The sequence below is a fragment of the Microcaecilia unicolor genome, chromosome 11, assembly GCF_901765095.1.
Source record: "Microcaecilia unicolor chromosome 11, aMicUni1.1, whole genome shotgun sequence".
Taxonomy (NCBI): domain Eukaryota; kingdom Metazoa; phylum Chordata; class Amphibia; order Gymnophiona; family Siphonopidae; genus Microcaecilia; species Microcaecilia unicolor.
In genome coordinates, this window is record NC_044041.1 from 183714793 (window position 1) to 183732957 (window position 18165).

The 18165-nt window shown below is 45.4% G+C and overlaps 1 protein-coding gene across 8 annotated transcripts in view; it reads left to right on the top strand.

Moving 5' to 3' along the window:
• Positions 1-18165, top strand: part of EYA3 (EYA transcriptional coactivator and phosphatase 3) — a 271535-nt gene that overhangs the window by 240074 nt on the left and 13296 nt on the right. For all 8 annotated transcript variants that reach the window (XM_030220264.1, XM_030220270.1, XM_030220268.1 and 5 more), the window contains 2 exons: positions 6796-6910; positions 14216-14337. In XM_030220264.1, the coding sequence (XP_030076124.1) occupies positions 6796-6910; positions 14216-14337 (237 nt within the window). The remainder of the gene's footprint in view (positions 1-6795; positions 6911-14215; positions 14338-18165) is intronic.

Sequence of the window (18165 nt, forward strand, 5' to 3'; positions counted from 1 at the left end):
TCACGCCCAAAACCGGCTTGTGCCGGCCAGTCTTTTTTTCTCCGCGCTCAGTACGGTTGTGCTTTACCGTTCGTGCCCCGAAAAGTCGGCCTCGCGCGTCGTTTTTCGACTGTTTTCTGTGAGAAATCCAGAAATTGTTTGGATTAACCATTCTTGGTTTTTCCTTTCCTCTACTTCGAGTTTTTTCGCCCCGTTAAGTTTTCTTTCGTCGTCGGGGTAGGCCTTACTTAGGCCCCGGTCGAAATTTCCCTTTTTTCTGTGCCAAATTTCGCCATTTCGTCTTTCGATTTCGCCGGCGTGATTTTTCCGCCCATGACATCGAAGCCTTCCAGCGGCTTCAAGAAGTGCACCCAGTGCGCCCGGGTAATCTCGCTCACTGACAGGCACGCGTCGTGTCTTCAGTGTCTGGGGGCTGGGCACCGCCCTCAGGCCTGTAGTCTGTGTTCCCTTTTGCAAAGGCGGACTCAGGTAGCGAGGTTAGCCCAGTGGAACATTTTGTTCTCGGGCTCTTCGTCGGCATCGGCACCGGGGGTATCGAGTGCATCGACGTCTTCAGCGTCCAGACCTTCAACCTCGGCGGCCAGTACATCGAGTGCATCGAGGCATCGGCCCTCTGCATCGGCGCCAAGACATCGGACAGCTGCATCGACGTCGGTGGTACCGGGACCTCGTCTGCTGATGTCGTCGGACGGTGGTGCTTCGTCTGGAGTGCAGGTGAGGGCTGTCCATTCCCCTGCTGGTGGCGGTGAGCCTTCGGGTGGGTCTCCCCCTACCCTGAGGGCTCCTGCGGTACAGCCCCCCCGAGACCGACCTTCTTCGATCTCGGCCCCGAGGAAGCGACGGCTGGATTCTACGTCCTCCTCGTCGGTACCGGGAAGCTCCGGTGACATGCTTCGTCCCAAGAAGTCGAAGAAGCATCGTCACCGGTCCCCTTCCCATGTAGGTACCGAGAGCTCTGGGTCGCCGAAGGAGTCGGCACCCAGCAGGCATCGGCACCGAGAGGACCGCTCACCCTCTGTTCAGGAGGTGTCGATGCGCTCCACTCTGGACAGCCCGGAACAGCCTCCACGCCCGGAACAGGTTCTGACGTCGACGCCTGCATCGACCTCCATGCCTTTCTCTGCAGCCGCTCTGAACGAGAGCCTCCGGGCCGTTCTCCCAGAGATTCTGGGAGAGCTGCTGCGCCCTACCCCTCCGGTACTGGCGGTGCTTGCGCCACCGGTACCGTCGAGCGTGGCGCCGGCTGGCCCATCGCCCGAGGTGAGGTCTCCGGCATCGGTGCCACGTGCGGTTCCGGCTGCCGTCGCCTCCCAGGAAGGCTCCCCGACTACGTCGGCGGAGGGAGCTTCGCCGATGCGGGCGAGGGAGTCTACCTCTCGACGCCCCCATCGTGGACGTGGCTCCACGGAGTCGAGTCGGGCACGGTTGCAGACACAGGTCCGTGAACTTGTGTCTGACACCGAGGGTGAGGCCTCGTGGGAAGAGGAAGAAGACCCCAGATATTTCTCTGACGAGGAGTCTGAGGGTCTTCCTTCCGATCCCACTCCCTCTCCTGAAAGACAGCTTTCCCCTCCTGAGAGTCTGTCTTTTGCTTCCTTTGTCCGGGAGATGTCTACGGCCATCCCCTTCCCGGTGGTTGTGGAGGACGAGCCCAGGGCTGAAATGTTTGAGCTCCTGGACTATCCTTCTCCACCTAAGGAAGCGTCCACTGTTCCCTTGCACCATGTCCTAAAAAAGACATTGCTTGCGAACTGGACCAAGCCTTTAACTAATCCCCACATCCCCAAGAAGATCGAGTCCCAGTACCGGATCCATGGGGACCCAGATCTGATGCGCACTCAGTTGCCTCATGATTCTGGAGTTGTGGATCTGGCCCTAAAGAAGGCTAAGAGTTCTAGGGAGCATGCTTCGGCGCCCCCGGGCAAGGACTCTAGAACCTTAGACTCCTTTGGGAGGAAGGCCTACCATTCTTCTATGCTCGTGGCCAAAATCCAGTCTTACCAGCTCTACACGAGCATACACATGCGGAACAATGTGCGGCAGTTGGCGGGCTTGGTTGATGCGCTCCCCCCTGAGCAAGCCAAGCCATTTCAGGAGGTGGTCAGGCAGCTGAAGGCGTGCAGAAAATTCCTGGCCAGAGGGGTGTATGACACCTTTGATGTTGCGTCCAGGGCCGCTGCTCAAGGTGTGGTGATGCGCAGGCTCTCATGGCTGCGTGCCTCCGACCTGGAGAATAGAATCCAGCAGCGGATTGCGGACTCGCCTTGCCGTGCGGATAACATTTTTGGAGAGAAAGTCGAACAGGTGGTAGAGCAGCTCCACCAGCGGGACACCGCATTCGACAAGTTCTCCCGCCGGCAGCCTTCAGCCTCTACCTCTACAGGTAGAAGATTTTTCGGGGGAAGGAAGACTGTTCCCTACTCTTCTGGCAAGCGTAGGTACAATCCTCCTTCTCGACAGCCTGCGGCCCAGGCTAAGCCCCAGCGCGCTCGCTCTCGTCAGCAGCGCGCGCCTCAGCAAGGCCCCTCGGCTCCCCAGCAAAAGCAAGGGACGGGCTTTTGACTGGCTCCAGCAGAGCATAGCCGACATCCAAGTGTCTGTGCCGGGCGACCTGCCAGTCGGAGGGAGGTTGAAAGCTTTTCACCAAAGGTGGCCTCTCATAACCTCCGATCAGTGGGTTCTCCAAATAGTCCGGCAAGGATACACCCTCAATTTGGCCTCAAAACCTCCAAATTGTCCACCTGGAGCTCAGTCTCACAGCTTCCAGCACAAGCAGGTACTTGCAGAGGAACTCTCCGCCCTTCTCAGCGCCAATGCGGTCGAGCCCGTGCCATCCGGGCAAGAAGGGCTGGGATTCTATTCCAGGTACTTCCTTGTGGAAAAGAAAACAGGGGGGATGCGTCCCATCCTAGACCTAAGGGCCCTGAACAAATATCTGGTCAAAGAAAAGTTCAGGATGCTTTCCCTGGGCACCCTCCTTCCCATGATTCAGGAAAACGATTGGCTATGCTCTCTGGACTTGAAGGATGCCTACACACACATCCCGATACTGCCAGCTCACAGACAGTATCTGCGATTTCAGCTGGGCACACGTCACTTCCAGTACTGTGTGCTACCCTTTGGGCTCGCCTCTGCGCCCAGGGTGTTCACAAAGTGCTTGGCTGTAGTAGCAGCGGCACTTTGCAGGCTGGGGGTGCACGTGTTCCCATATCTCGACGATTGGCTGGTGAAGAACACATCCGAGGCAGGAGCCCTGCAGTCCATGCAGATGACTATTCGCCTCCTGGAGCTACTGGGGTTTGTGATAAATTATCCAAAGTCCCATCTTCTCCCAGTGCAGAGACTCGAATTCATAGGAGCTCTGCTGGATTCTCGGACGGCTCGCGCCTATCTCCGAGAGGCGAGAGCCAACAACTTGTTGTCCCTCGTCTCGCGGGTGCGAGCGTCCCAGCAGATCACAGCTCGGCAGATGTTGAGATTGCTAGGCCACATGGCCTCCACAGTCCATGTGACTCCCATGGCCCGCCTTCACATGAGATCTGCTCAATGGACCCTAGCTTCCCAGTGGTTCCAGGCTGCTGGGGATCTAGAAGACGTAATCCACCTGTCCACGAGTTTTCTCGAATCCCTGTATTGGTGGACGATTTGGTCCAATTTGACTCTGGGACGTCCTTTCCAAATTCCTCAGCCACAAAAAGTGCTGACCACGGATGCGTCTCTCCTGGGGTGGGGAGCTCATGTCGATGGGCTTCACACCCAAGGAAGCTGGTCCCTCCAGGAACGCGATCTGCAGATCAATCTTCTGGAGTTGCGAGCGATCTGGAACGCTCTGAAGGCTTTCAGAGATCGGCTGTCCCACCAAATTATCCAAATTCAGACAGACAACCAGGTTGCCATGTACTACGTCAACAAGCAGGGTGGCACCGGATCTCGCCCCCTGTGTCAGGAAGCCGTCAGCATGTGGCTCTGGGCTCGCCGTCACGGCATGGTGCTCCAAGCCACATATCTGGCAGGCGTAAACAACAGTCTGGCCGACAGGTTGAGCAGGATTATGCAACCTCACGAGTGGTCGCTCAATTCCCGTGTAGTGCGACAGATCTTCCAGGCGTGGGGCACTCCCTTGGTAGACCTCTTCGCATCTCGAGCCAACCACAAAGTCCCTCAGTTCTGTTCCAGGCTTCAGGCCCACGGCAGACTGGCATCGGATGCCTTCCTCCTGGATTGGGGGGAGGGTCTGCTGTATGCTTATCCTCCCATACCTCTGGTGGGGAAGACTTTGTTGAAACTCAAGCAAGACCGAGGCACCATGATTCTGATTGCTCCTTTTTGGCCGCGTCAGATCTGGTTCCCTCTTCTTCTGGAGTTGTCCTCCGAAGAACCGTGGAGATTGGAGTGTTTTCCGACCCTCATCACACAGGACGAAGGGGCGCTTCTGCATCCCAGCCTCCGGTCCCTGGCTCTCACGGCCTGGATGTTGAGAGCGTAGACTTTGCCTCTTTGGGTCTGTCAGAGGGTGTCTCCCGTGTTTTGCTTGCTTCCAGGAAAGATTCCACCAAGAGGAGTTACTTCTTTCTGTGGAGGAGGTTTGCCGTCTGGTGTGACAGCAAGGCCCTAGATCCCCGCTCTTGTCCTACACAGACCCTGCTTGAATACCTTCTGCACCTGTCTGAGTCTGGTCTCAAGACCAACTCTGTAAGGGTTCACCTTAGTGCAATCAGTGCATACCATTATCATGTGGAAGGTAAGCCGATCTCAGGACAGCCTTTAGTTGTTCGCTTCATGAGAGGTTTGCTTTTGTCAAAGCCCCGTCAAGCCTCCTACAGTGTCATGGGATCTCAATGTCGTTCTCACCCAGCTGATGAAGCCTCCTTTTGAGCCACTGAATTCCTGCCATCTGAAGTACTTGACCTGGAAGGTCATTTTCTTGGTGGCAGTTACTTCAGCTCGTAGAGTCAGTGAGCTTCAGGCCCTGGTAGCCCAGGCCCCTTACACCAAATTTCATCACAACAGAGTAGTCCTCCGCACTCACCCTAAGTTCTTGCCAAAGGTTGTGTCGGAGTTCCATCTGAACCAGTCAATTGTCTTGCCAACATTCTTTCCCCGTCCTCATTCCTGCCCTGCTGAACGTCAGCTGCACACATTGGACTGCAAGAGAGCATTGGCCTTCTATCTGGAGCGGACACAGCCCAACAGACAGTCCGCCCAATTGTTTGTTTCTTTTGATCCCAATAGGAGGGGAGTGGCTGTGGGGAAACGCACCATATCCAATTGGCTAGCAGATTGCATTTCCTTCACTTACGCCCAGGCTGGGCTGGCTCTTGAGGGTCATGTCACGGCTCATAATGTTAGAGCCATGGCTGCGTCGGTAGCCCACTTGAAGTCAGCCACCATTGAAGAGATCTGCAAAGCTGCGACGTGGTCATCTGTCCACACATTCACATCTCATTACTGCCTGCAGCAGGATACCTGACGCGACAGTCGGTTCGGGCAGTCAGTTCTTCAGAACCTGTTTGGGCTTTAGGATCCAACTCCACCCCCCGAGGGCCCTGTTTGTTCTGTTCCAGGCTGCACTCTCAGTTAGTTGGTAAATTTTTTTAGGTCAATCTCAGTTATGTCCTCGCCGTTGCGAGGCCCAATTGACCATGGTTGTTGTTTTGAGTGAGCCTGGGGGCTAGGGATACCCCATCAGTGAGAACAAGCAGCCTGCTTGTCCTCGGAGAAAGCGAATGCTACATACCTGTAGAAGGTATTCTCCGAGGACAGCAGGCTGATTGTTCTCACAAACCCGCCCGCCTCCCCTTTGGAGTTGTGTCTTCCCTTGTCTTTGTTTTGCTACATATACGACTGGCCGGCACAAGCCGGTTTCGGGCGGGAAGACGGCCGCGCATGCGCGCGCGAGGACTAGCAAAGGCCTTTGCTAGTGAAGATTCCGATTGGAGGGGCTGCCGTGGACGTCACCCATCAGTGAGAACAATCAGCCTGTTGTCCTCGGAGAATACCTTCTACAGGTATGTAGCATTCGCTTTATATTGTAAGCCACATTGAGCCTGCAAATAGGTGGGAAAATGTGGGATATAAATGCAGCAAATAAATTCTATTGCACTGGTGGTATCTCTGGACCTTTCAGCTGCGTTTGACCTAGTGGATTACTCTGTATTTCTTTCTTGCTTAGCAGCTATTGGGCTTACTGGTACGGCACTTCAGTTGTTTGCTTTCTTTTTGCAGGATAGATCTTTCACTGTACACACAGCCTCTGGTGCCACCCGTTCCCACCACATTGCATTACTATCTTATCTGGGTTTAAAACTAGCTTATGGGATGGCAACCAGCGATACTCAAACAAGAGTGGAGAGAGATCAATATTGAACGGTGAAGTGAGAATAATAAGAAAGATGCCATCTGCGTAAAGGAAAGCTTTGATACCAAGTGATTAAATGAGCATGGCAAAAGGACTACCATAGATATTAAAAAGCAGTGGAGATAAAATAGAGCCTTATGGTACTCCACATGCAATGGCTTGTTACTAAGCCACGCTAGCGTCTGCTGCGCGCTAATGCAGACACAGCCCATTCACTTTGAAAGGGCTGTGTCAGCATTGCCATGCAGCTTAGTAAACAAGGGGGTTGGATTGTTATTTTGTACACTGCCTAGGTATGCCATAGCAGTACAGGTGGTATGAAAAGTTCAATGAATAAATATATATATATATATATATTTTTTTTTTTTTTTTTTTTTTAATGACCTGTATGTTGCTTCATATATTGTAACTGACTTTGTTTGGGTTTTCCTTCTCAGGACTGCTTAGTCCTCAGAGGCAAGATAGTCTACAAAGTTTACGAGCTGATATTGAAGCTTTAACAGATTCTTGGCTAGGAACAGCGTTAAAGGCTTTGCTGCTTATCCAGTGCAGGTAAGATGCAAACACATTAAAATCCCCGCATTTAATGTTTAACCAACTTGATTAATTGCCTTTCACAAGAAAAGCAGTGTTTAAAATTTCAGCGTTGTCTTCTCATGTCCATCCACTAAAGAAAGTCCCTTATTTTATTTTTTTTTTCCTTAAAATGTCCCTAGTAAGGCTCTTAGTCTCATTTTTAATTTCCTTGTTTCTCTGGCTTTGCTTCTTCAGATGCTTGCACCACTAATTTCACAGCATAAGCACTGCAGAACTGGACTTGATGCTTACAATTCATTAAGCTTTTCAATATGGTTTAAAAATGAAACATGCTTACATCTGGCATCACCAGCAAGGACTAGTGGTACAGTGATATGGAGAGACTTCTGTCCTCAAGCAGAGACTGTACTTATTTTACATCCATATAGTTCATGTAGCTAGATTTATTTTCTGTTTTTTCGTGACAGCTGTGTTCAGTCAAGGAATTATGAAAGTCTTTCTTTTCTTATCATCCATGTCATACCAGTCCAGACCAATGGGTTATGTCCCCTTGCTAGCAGTTGGAGCCAGAGGAAAACAGCTTAGAGCTGACTGCACTTCCATTGTAGAAAACAGGTGCTACCTTCAGCTCCTCAGTATGCCTCTGACTCCAGCAGATGGTGCAGACATGTGGCCTAGTGCAGCAATTACAAGTAGGCAGCTCTTGGGAAAGGTGTATGTCCAGAGTCCCGGTGGAGCACAGACTAAGTCCAGGAAACTGTAGACAACAGCTCTTTGGGGCTGTTTCCTCCCTCCACCATCCCCCCCCCCCCCCAAAAAAAAAAAAAAAAACACCTTGGGAATAGACTACAGGACTAGGATTGCAGAGGCCCTTCCACATGATACCGGCTCCTTCCCCTGCGCCCCCCCCCCCAATCCTTTATGGGGGTTTGTGGGTGTAGTGCTGTCATCCTCCCTCTCCCTCTTGGAATGGGACCAGAGGTAAGTCCCTGTGTGCAAAATAATTAAAGATTTTGGAAGGGGGAAAAAAAACATCAGTGCAGCTTCTTCTCGCACTGTTTCTTGGTCTCCTGTATTACTTTGTCAGATTTGGTCTTCGTCAGGGGTCTGAAGTGATCCCACTCCCCCTATTTTTCTCTCCACTTGTTTCCAGTATGTCTGGGGGAAAAGAGGAAGGTTACAATTTTTAGGTAAGTCATGACAGTTCAGCATGTCATTTGGGGCATTTGGTCTGGCCTCAGAGAAGGCAGGCAAGCAGACACAAGTTAGGTGAGTTCAATGAGCATTCCGATTGCTTCCAGAATGTCTTGAAATAAAGGAAGGTGAAACGCTGCAGCTAAGTCTTAGCAGTTTAGTATGTCAACCGGTGCATTTGGCCTGGTTTGGGAGCATCAGGCGGTGGGTAGGTGCAGTCACTGGAGGATTAGCACCCAGTTAAAATGCAAAGCTGGAAGGATTCCCCAGACTGAACCATGGCTCGTGTGGTGTGCATGAAATAAGACCTGGTCTGCACCCCTGTGTTGGTGGGATCAACAGTCTTTTTATTGCCACATTGTACCAAAAATACAGAAGTGAAGCATGCCAGGTCCTGTATCTCTTTTTCTCTGATAGAGAAATAAGGAATTTTGTGAAGGCTACATATCTGTAGCCTGTGCAGCTTCTGATATCTACTGAGTTAATATTTCAGCTCCTCCCTCAAGCCTTCCCTTTTAGCTGTGGGAGCAATGATGGGAACAGCGTGTAAGATAGGCCTTGTGCCTCTCTACACAAGTAAAGCTTCTCAGAGTGCCTTTAAGGCCAGTTTAGGCTTGTGATGCATGAAAAATTGCATGAGAATAATTAAGAAAAATAAATAAGTATAATTCCTGGGTGGTCCTGCCTCGGCAGCACCTTAAAGTTACACTTTGAGCTCTTCCTAGCCCTAATCTGTGTCCCTTCATGGAAGGAACCACAGGTTAACCTTGGAAAAGTTTGGGTTGCTAAAGAAGTTTACTGACTGTGGCAAGAGGAAGAAGAGTGCTGGTTCAGCAGACAGAGAAAGATTGCCGCCTCAGAAGGAGTTAATGCAACAGTGGGAAAGTTGAGAGAGAAAAGCTGATGACCCTTATTTTCTAAGGTTCGATCTTAAGAAGCTCTCAGATGGGCCCCACGCTCCTCATCCCAAGTGCTTCTTGATACATATGATATCTGGGTATCGGATATGGCTGAGGCAACTGATTCTTGCATTAAGGTAGCCAAAACCGAGGGTTTTATATTCTCTTCCTAGTGAAGAGAAGAATAAGATGTTGGTTCATTTGGGAGCTCAGAAGGAAGGTGGTACAAAAAGTTGAATTTCTGTTTAAACAGTCTTTTTTCTATTGTCTCATTCCAGGAAGCTATATGGAATGGTTCCATGACAGTACTTCAGTTTTGGGTCTAGCATATCCTGGTGGGGCCATCGTGATCTTCCTGCAAGTAACAGTATACAGAAGAGCTCTTGAACATGTCTTCATGGGACCTAATAGCTGCTGAATGAGTTTACATTTTTTTTACTGGGCCAGACCAATGGTCCATCTAGGCCAGTATCGTGTTTCCAACAGTGGTCAATCTAGGTCACAAGTACCTGGCAGAAACCCAAATAGTAGCAGCATTCCATGCTACCAATCCCAGGGCAAGCAGTGGCTTCCCCATGTCTGTCTCAGTAGCAGACTATGGACTTTTCCTCCAGGAACTTCTCCAAATCTTTTTTTAAACCCAGGTACACTAACTGTTGTTACTACATCTTTCAGCAAAGAGTTCCAGAGATTAACTATTCGTTGAGTGATAAAATATTTCCTCCTATTTATTTTAAAAGTATTTCCATGTAACTTTATTGAGTTTCCCCTTTGTACTTTTTGAAAGACTAAAAATTCGATTCACTTCTGCTTATTCTACATCACTCAGGATTTTGTAGACCTCAATCATATCTCCCCTCAGCCATCTCTTTTCCGAGCTGAAGAGCCCTAACCTCTTTAGCCTTTCCTCATATGAGAGGAATTCCATCCCCTTTATCATTTTGGTCACTCTTCTTTGAACCTTTTCTAAGTCCGCTATATCTTTTTTGAGATACGACAACCGGAACTGAACACAGTACTCAAGGTGAAGTCGCACCGTGAGCGATACAGAGGCATTATAGTATTCTCAGTCTTATTTACCATTCCTTTTCTAATAATTCCTAGCATCCTATTTGCTTTTTTGGTCATCGCCGCACACTGGGCAGAAGATTTCAGCGTGTTGTCTACAATGACACCTAAATTTGTTTCTTGGGTGCAGACCCCCAAGGTGGCCCTAGCATCAGGTAACCATGATTTAGATTATTCTTCCCAATGTGTATCATTTTGCATTTGTCTACATTAAGTTTCGTCTTCCATTTGGATGCCAAGTCTTCCAATTTCCTAAGGTCTTCCTGTAATTTTTCACAGTCTGCATCCCAAATATGTTTTAACAACCTTGAATAGTTTTGTGTCATCTGCAAATTTAATCACCTCACTTATCGTTCCAATTTCTAAATAATTTATAAATATATTAAATAGCACTGGTCCCAGTATAGATCCCTGCGGCACTCCACTATTCACCCTCCTCCATTGAGACAAATGGCCATTTAACCCTACCCTTTGTTTTCTGCCCAGTAACCAATTCTTATCCACAACAGAACATTGTCTCCTATCCCATGACTCTAATTTTCTCAGGAGTCTCTCATGATGAACTTTGTCAAAAGCTTTCTGAACAACTAGATACACTACATCAACCGGCTCAACTTTATCCGCATGTTTATTCAAGCCTTCAAAGAAATGAAGCAAATTGGTGAGGCAAGACTTCCCTTGGCTGAAACCATGCTGACTATGTCCCATTAAACCATGTTTGTTTATGTATTCCGTAATTTTATTCTTTATAATAGTTTCCACTGTTTTACCCAGCATTGATGTCAGGCTTACCGGTCTGTAATTTCCCGAATCACCTCTGGAACCCTTTTTAAAAATCTGCATTACACTGGCCACTCTCCAATCCTCAGGTACTACAGATGACAGGTTACAGATTAATAACAGCAGATCAGCAGTTTCATGTTTGAGTTCTTTCAGTACCCTTGGATGCATGCCATCTGGTCCAGGTAATTTACTTCTCTTTAATTTGTTGGTTTGGCTCAATACGTCTTCCAGGTTCACTGAGATTTCTTTCGGTTCCTCCGCGTCACCCTTGAAAGCCATTTCTGGTACACGTAGATCTTACATCATCTTCCATAAAGACCAAAGTAAGAAATCAGGTGATATAGGTCTGGGCAGGGATGACCACGATGAAGTCAGTTGTTGGTCACGTTTGAGATGTTTGTAGATGACCAGGTCCTTCTAAATTTGGGACACATCTTTGGTTTGTTGATGTGCCCTAATAAGGCATGGTGGTCTTTAAGGTATCAATTTCAGGAAAAGATTCTCAGACCACACCAGCAAGAGTTAGCAAGTCCCAAAGGCCTGGCTAACCCATTCAGTTAGAGTGCAAGAATACTCATAGGCAGAGTTAGAAACTGTCTTCTAGAAGATAATGGTAGGACAGATCCCTTGCCTCATATCACTTCTTCTCCAAGTGCCTTAGCACGAGTATGCAGATCTGGAAATTTACTACTTTAGTTGTAGGAATCTGAGAGCTATCGTGGCTTCCTCTTGCCTGGTCTGGGTAAAGCTTGGGTATATCCCATTCATTTGAACTGGTCTGTCATTAACAATAAGAGTGGAATTTTGGATTTGTTTGTTAATTTCCTTTCCTTAAATCCTGCCAGACCAGTCCAGAACCCACCCGTGGAAGCCATGGCAGTCGAGGGTTCTCGGTCTGACATCAGAAAACTGACATTGAGTGTGGTCCAGCCCACTCTGAAGGTAGTTGTACCCTTGGTATATGGAATTCTTGTTCCTGGATTAATGACCATGAAATAATTTGGAATGCATTAGGTTTGGCTGTAGTGGTGAGGTTGGAAACCCAACACATAACAAATAGCTTCAGTTGAATGAGCTCTAATATGGGCTATTGAAGATCTGAAGGCCAGCACCGGCCTCCTGTAAAGGGGACTGAAGTCAACTGTGAGCTGTTTTTCTGTTGCTCTATCTGTTTGCTGGAGACCATAACCCACTCATCTAGACTGGTCTGGCAGGGTTCAAGGAAAGGAAATCAACAGGTAAGTCCAGATTTCCCCTTGTGTCTCCAATATCATGCAATTTCTATTATTCTATACTTCTTTTTTTTTGTTTTTGTTTTTTAATGGCCCTAAGAGACCTTGGAGACTTAATTTATCTCTTATTAGCAAGGATGGATTTCATGAGTTATCAGGAGAAAAAGTCCCCAGAGTTAATTATTTTCATCTTTCTAATAAATAGACACACTTCACTGGGAAACCTATGAAGCAGTTTATTATTGCATTTTGTGAGTCGTTGTCACAGAAGCTAAAAAAAGTGTCTTAAAAAGGATATCTTTAAATATAGCCTAGCTCTGACTAGATATGAATTCATAAGTATTACAGGTATTTCAAGCAGAAAAGTATCTTGGATACACTAAGCAGAGGCAGAGATGAATTAAGGATGCTTTTGGGTCCATGAGCTGTACCCCCAGACATGGGTGTTTCTACTTTCATTATTCTTACTGGCCTGTATGAGCAACTTCACCAAGTTTGGCCCCTGTGCAAGTGACCATCTGTCCCCTCCTCACCTTTATTCCATCACGGGATGTAAGCCAGATTTTCTGAGGACAAGCAGGACAGAGAAATCCTCACACATGGGTAATGTCACCTGGCGGAACTCTGTATTCTGAGGGAATGATCATCCTTGTTAACTGTAAGCCGTAGAGACAGGTGGGAGGAGGACTTAAATTATTTCAAGTAATTGGAGCAGATGAAAAGGAATTGCCAGGTCTTCCATAGCTGCCAAGGTACAGAAAACAGCAAATAATACCTAGGGATTATTTGCTGTTTTCTGTACCTTGGCAGTCATGTATCCCTAGGTGATACATGACTCCAAGTAGACTTTCCCATTGTTGGAAAGCAATTAAATACAGGCCAGGGTACATAATTGGGGTAGAGAGACCAGGAGATCCAGTTTTTTATTTATTTATTTATTTTTTATTTTTTTTTTTGGGGGGGGGGGGGTTCCTGTTAAACCTAATTATTTTCAAAAGCTTAAGTGGGTGCAAAAAGTTATGGTCAGGCACTGTTTAAACTTTGGCACTTTTGCTGAATATACACATTTTGCATTGTGCAGCGCACTGTACCTTACGTATTTGGAAGGTTTTTTATGCTGATGAGATGGTTACCTTTAATTCCTCAATGCACAGTAAGCTGGCTGGGGTTTGGTTCTGAGGCCTTTTCCTTCCTTGATTGTTAAGGATAGTGCTGTGGAGTATATTGCTTATACTTGTTTTATGTATTTCCATTTGGAGAGATTTTTTTTAACTGTTTAAAGATAGCCAGGCTGCATTTGGCTTTCTCCTGCAAACACGTAGCACTGCCCCTGTGCCCAGCTGGCTAGCCAAGATGTAGGACACTTATTTATTTGCTGCCTTTTTGAAAAAATTCACCCAAGGCATTGTACTGCAAGAAATGTAGAGAAGTTAACAGCACAGTGAAGGCAGTAGGGTGTGTTATTTGAGAAAAGTTGGTCTCCGTTCCATGAAGTAGAACTACTTTAAATGAGTTGCTTGACCTCTTCGGAAACGACTGACCTCAAGGGTGTTTATACGGCCCTGAAGAGAACTTCAGCTAGTCTGGTTCTCAACTGACTGATTAACTTTTAGGGTAGAATCAAGTGCTTGAGAGATTATCTGAGTGTGGGAGAATGGGGAGTTTGGGGGCATTTTTAATTTCCAGTTTTGTTTGGGGGGTTTTTTGGGAGTGGATTGTAAAACATAAAGACGTGGCAACGTTATTGGGCCCTACAGCTTTAGATTTGTTTTCACTGTTCCTGGGCACTGTTATATATAAATAAAGACCTGGAGCAGATTGCATTACAGTCTAAAACAATACCATTATCGTCCACCTTTCTTAATTATTTTGGGGTAATTTTATAAGCTGTTTTTGCATGTAAAGCTTGTTTTACAGACTAAAAAGGGCTTTTATAAAATCGTGCAACTGCATATTATGTAGAAAATGTGCAGTTTTAAGAAGGACCTTGGAAAATGTGAACATAGAGAGCCTGAGAAGCAGCCCCTGTATTGGAACATCATTAGCATAAAACAGAGCTCAGTAGACTAATTCTACAGGATACCTTATTTGATATTAGTGGTGACTCCTCCTTTCTCAGGGACCTCTTAATCTTTCTTCTACAGGAAAAACTGTGTGAATGTTCTAATCACAACGACACAGCTGGTACCTGCCCTGGCTAAAGTTCTGCTCTACGGCTTAGGAGAAGTGTTTCCCATTGAGAACATTTACAGTGCCACAAAAATAGGTATTGTTGGGCATAATTTAAAGTCTTCTGGTTGGACCAGATGTCTGATAGGGCTTGAATATTTGTATTTATTGATAATACATATTTCATAGAAATTAGTCATTCATATTTAAACTATTTTCTATTTTGTCAATATTTAATTTTGCATGTTTTTTTTAATTTTGTATTTGTAATTCTGATATTCTTGTTTATTGGTGATGTCACTGATATATATTCTGCCCTTTTCATGTCAGGTATGTGTAGTTAAAGAGTCTCCATGGGTGGGTAATGGGTATTTCTCCAAGTACATTGTTCTTCTGATCGTGGGACATAGAAAACGTAGCCTAACCCTCAGAGCCATCTGCCAGTGGGGGAATAGATTTTAATGCACCTTGAACTGTGGGTTAAGAATAGAAATATTTTAAATCAAAATGAAAGGCTGCAGGTCAGGTTGTACAAGAGAAGCCTCCTACTTACGTTAAATGCTTTCCTACAAAGTTTACATATTATATACAGGTACGTATTTTGTACCTGGGACAATAGAGGGTTAAGTGACTTGCTCAAAGTCACAAGGAGCTGCAGTGGGAATTGAACCCAGTTCTCCTGGTTCTCAGGCCATTTTACTAACCATTAGGCTACTCTTCCACATCTAGAAGATTATGTCCATTGATGTCTGTGACACAAGTCATGAGACCCACCTGTTTGGCTCATTATACCACTGACAGAGAATAACAGAAGAAAGCAGTTGTGCTTTAATTTCCCCTAGACTTTCACAAGAGCAGTACAAATTATAGCTTCCTATATCTATTGAAATGCGTAAGAATATTGAGTGTAATTTTATAAGGTACTCAATCATGTTGATCAGTATTTTATGAACTGAAGTGGACTGTTATAAAATTACTGTAGGGTAGACCCAGGGGTATGCAACCTTTATACACAGAGGGCTGCATAAAGGTCAGAACCTATCCCTAGCGAACTGGAATTGGAAATGCATAGAGCTCTGTGGAACTTCTTGCTTTGGGTAGGTGTAAATGTTTGCAGACAGAAACAAAAAAAAGGCAAAGATCTGCCACAGAAATGGCAAATCAAAAGAAAAAAAGCAGATCAAAAAAGACAAAAAAATAGAACAGGAGGGTAACAGAAGAAGTGGTTTATTACAAGTTACCCGACGTGGCCACGTTTCGCCCTCAGGCTGCGTCAGGGGTAAAAAAAACCTACAAAATAAAAATACATAATGAGTAAAACATAAGCTTCACCATTGTATATTTGATAATAAAACATATCTAAAAACACTATCACATCATATAAAATAAAAACAGATCAAATCTAAAAACATAATACAATAAAATAGAATATCAAATCAATATCAGTTAAAAACATTCAGATTAAATATGCATGCAGTAAAATAATAATTTTAATACAAGACATGATATCAACACAAAATATAATAATATCAACACTAAATGTATATCAATAGAACTGCATCGGACAGATAGGTGGAGATATAGAACACTAAAATAACTGAATGACCATACATACTAAATATCACCTACCTAATAGGGGTAAAAAGCAAAGTGAACCCCTAAAAGTAGTCCTACAACCACCTAAAAATGTTTGTGCTTGTTTTCCCTGGGATAATTTATAAAGACATAGATACACATAAAATACCAAATAGCAAGTCTTTCCAGAGCTGATATACAGCAACTGTAAATATTACCTAAGAAAAAATATATAACTATTCAAAAAGCCTCTTACCCTTTAAATATTAACAAAGTAGGGGAAGGGGGTGCTCATACTATAATGGTCTGTGTTTTGGAGATCAACAGTCACTCTAGACTGAACTCCGCTCAGGGTCTCAAATGTTTATCAACCTATTTCCTCTGTAGATGATCATTCATTCAGAAATTGGTTGTATTGATTCAGAAAGTAAATGGAAGCAAAGCAATCGATCAAAATATTTAACTGGCAGTGTTACCCAACTTAGGAAAGATCCTGCGGCTGAAGCCATTCATCCCTACAAACTGTATTCAGTCCATAAAGCATCTCAATACAGTATTCTTACTGAAAAATGCCTTGAATAAAAAATCAAAACTAATTCACTTTTTCTTCATGAGCTAGAGCCAAATTTTATTTATTTATTAGGATTTATTTACTGCCTTTTTGAAGGAATTCACTCAAGGCGGTATCCAATAAGAATAAACCAAACATGAGCAATAGACAATTACAGCAGTAAAGACATTCAAATTATAATACAAAGTATGGCATATTATACTACTTACAGTGCCAGCACAATTTGTGATGTAACATTTTAATTGACAGTATAAGCAAAGATGGGACATATAGATAGGTAAGAGAGTAAGGTGACTAATTTAAAAAAAGGTGCACATGAGGTCAGATGGTTACATATTATCTTATCTAGGGTAGAAATGGATAAACATGTTCTGCTGCAGTATGTGCAGCCCATGACGCACCTTGTGTGTGTGAGTGAGACTAACGAGTTAGTTACTTCTTCCATTAAAGGCCTGGTTGAAGAGCCAAGCTTTCACCTGCTTCCTGAAGTAGAGATAGTCTTGTGTGTAAGCAGAGCCTTTCAGGCAATGCATTCCAGAGTGTGGGGGCTACTCCGGAGAAGGCTCGCTTGTGGGTATCACATCGTAATGCCTTTTGGAGAGGGTGTAGTTAGGGATTCCCTTTGGGAGGACCTTAGTGTCTTTGGAGGTGTGTAGAGGATCATCCTGTTCTTCAGGTACTCTGGGACATTTCCTTTAAGGGCCTTGAAGAGCAGACATAGAATTTTAAATTTAGCCCCGTATTGTACTGGTAGCCAGTGAAGGTTTTGCAAAAATGGTGTGATGCGGTCATGTCGCAACCTTCTATTAGTCTTGCTGGAGCATTCTGAATCAGTTGAAGCTGGTGCAGGCCCTTTGTAGTCAGACGGTTATAGAGTGCATTACAGTAATCCATGTTATCATGGCATGTACAACTGGGATAAGATTTTCCTTCTCGATGTAAGGAGAGAGGCAGCTGTCGCAAATAGTAGAAGCAGCCCTTGAAGGTTGCTTGGATTTGGGGAATCAGAGTAAGTGTTGAATCTAACTGTATTCCAAGGTTCCTGACTTGTGATTTGAGGGGGAGTTTGTACTTCCAAAAAGAGATTTTGATGTCAGGTATGTATCCACTCCAAGGGGAGAAAAAAAAAGAATTTTAATAAAAAGACACATTGAGGTTCTAGGGATGCTGCTCTTACACCTGCCAGTAGATGTCACCATGAGAAGTATTCTGGGTTCCCCCTCTCCGTTTTTCACTTTCTTCCCTATTGCCTTAGATATTTGAGGCTGGGACTTGTGATGTTTAATACACAGGAGTGCTGACTTAAGGTGCTATATGAATGCTAAAATGTACAGACAATCATTCTCTGAAAACTTCATACAGTAATTGGGCTAATATTGGTGATGGTGTTTTTGAAGATAATTCAGATGAATTTGGAAAGCTTGAGTAACTGCCTTCTAATAGAGGAGTAGCCTAGTGGTTAGAGCCTTTGGCCAGGAACCGGACACAGCAGGATTCAAATTTCTTGTGACCTCGGGTAAGTACTTAACCTTCCATTGCCTCAGGTATAAACTTGATTGTAAGCCTGCTGAGGACAGGGAACCTAATATACCTGAAAACAACTCACCTTGAACTACTATTGAAAACCTCCCTACAATATCTGCTTATTATACTACTATCATATTTTATCATTATCATGTTGCCCAAGATCCTTCTGTAAAACAAAATGTCTATTTTCTAATGTATTTCCACCATTCATGATGTATTGTAAGCCACATTGAGCCTGCAAAGAGGTGGGAA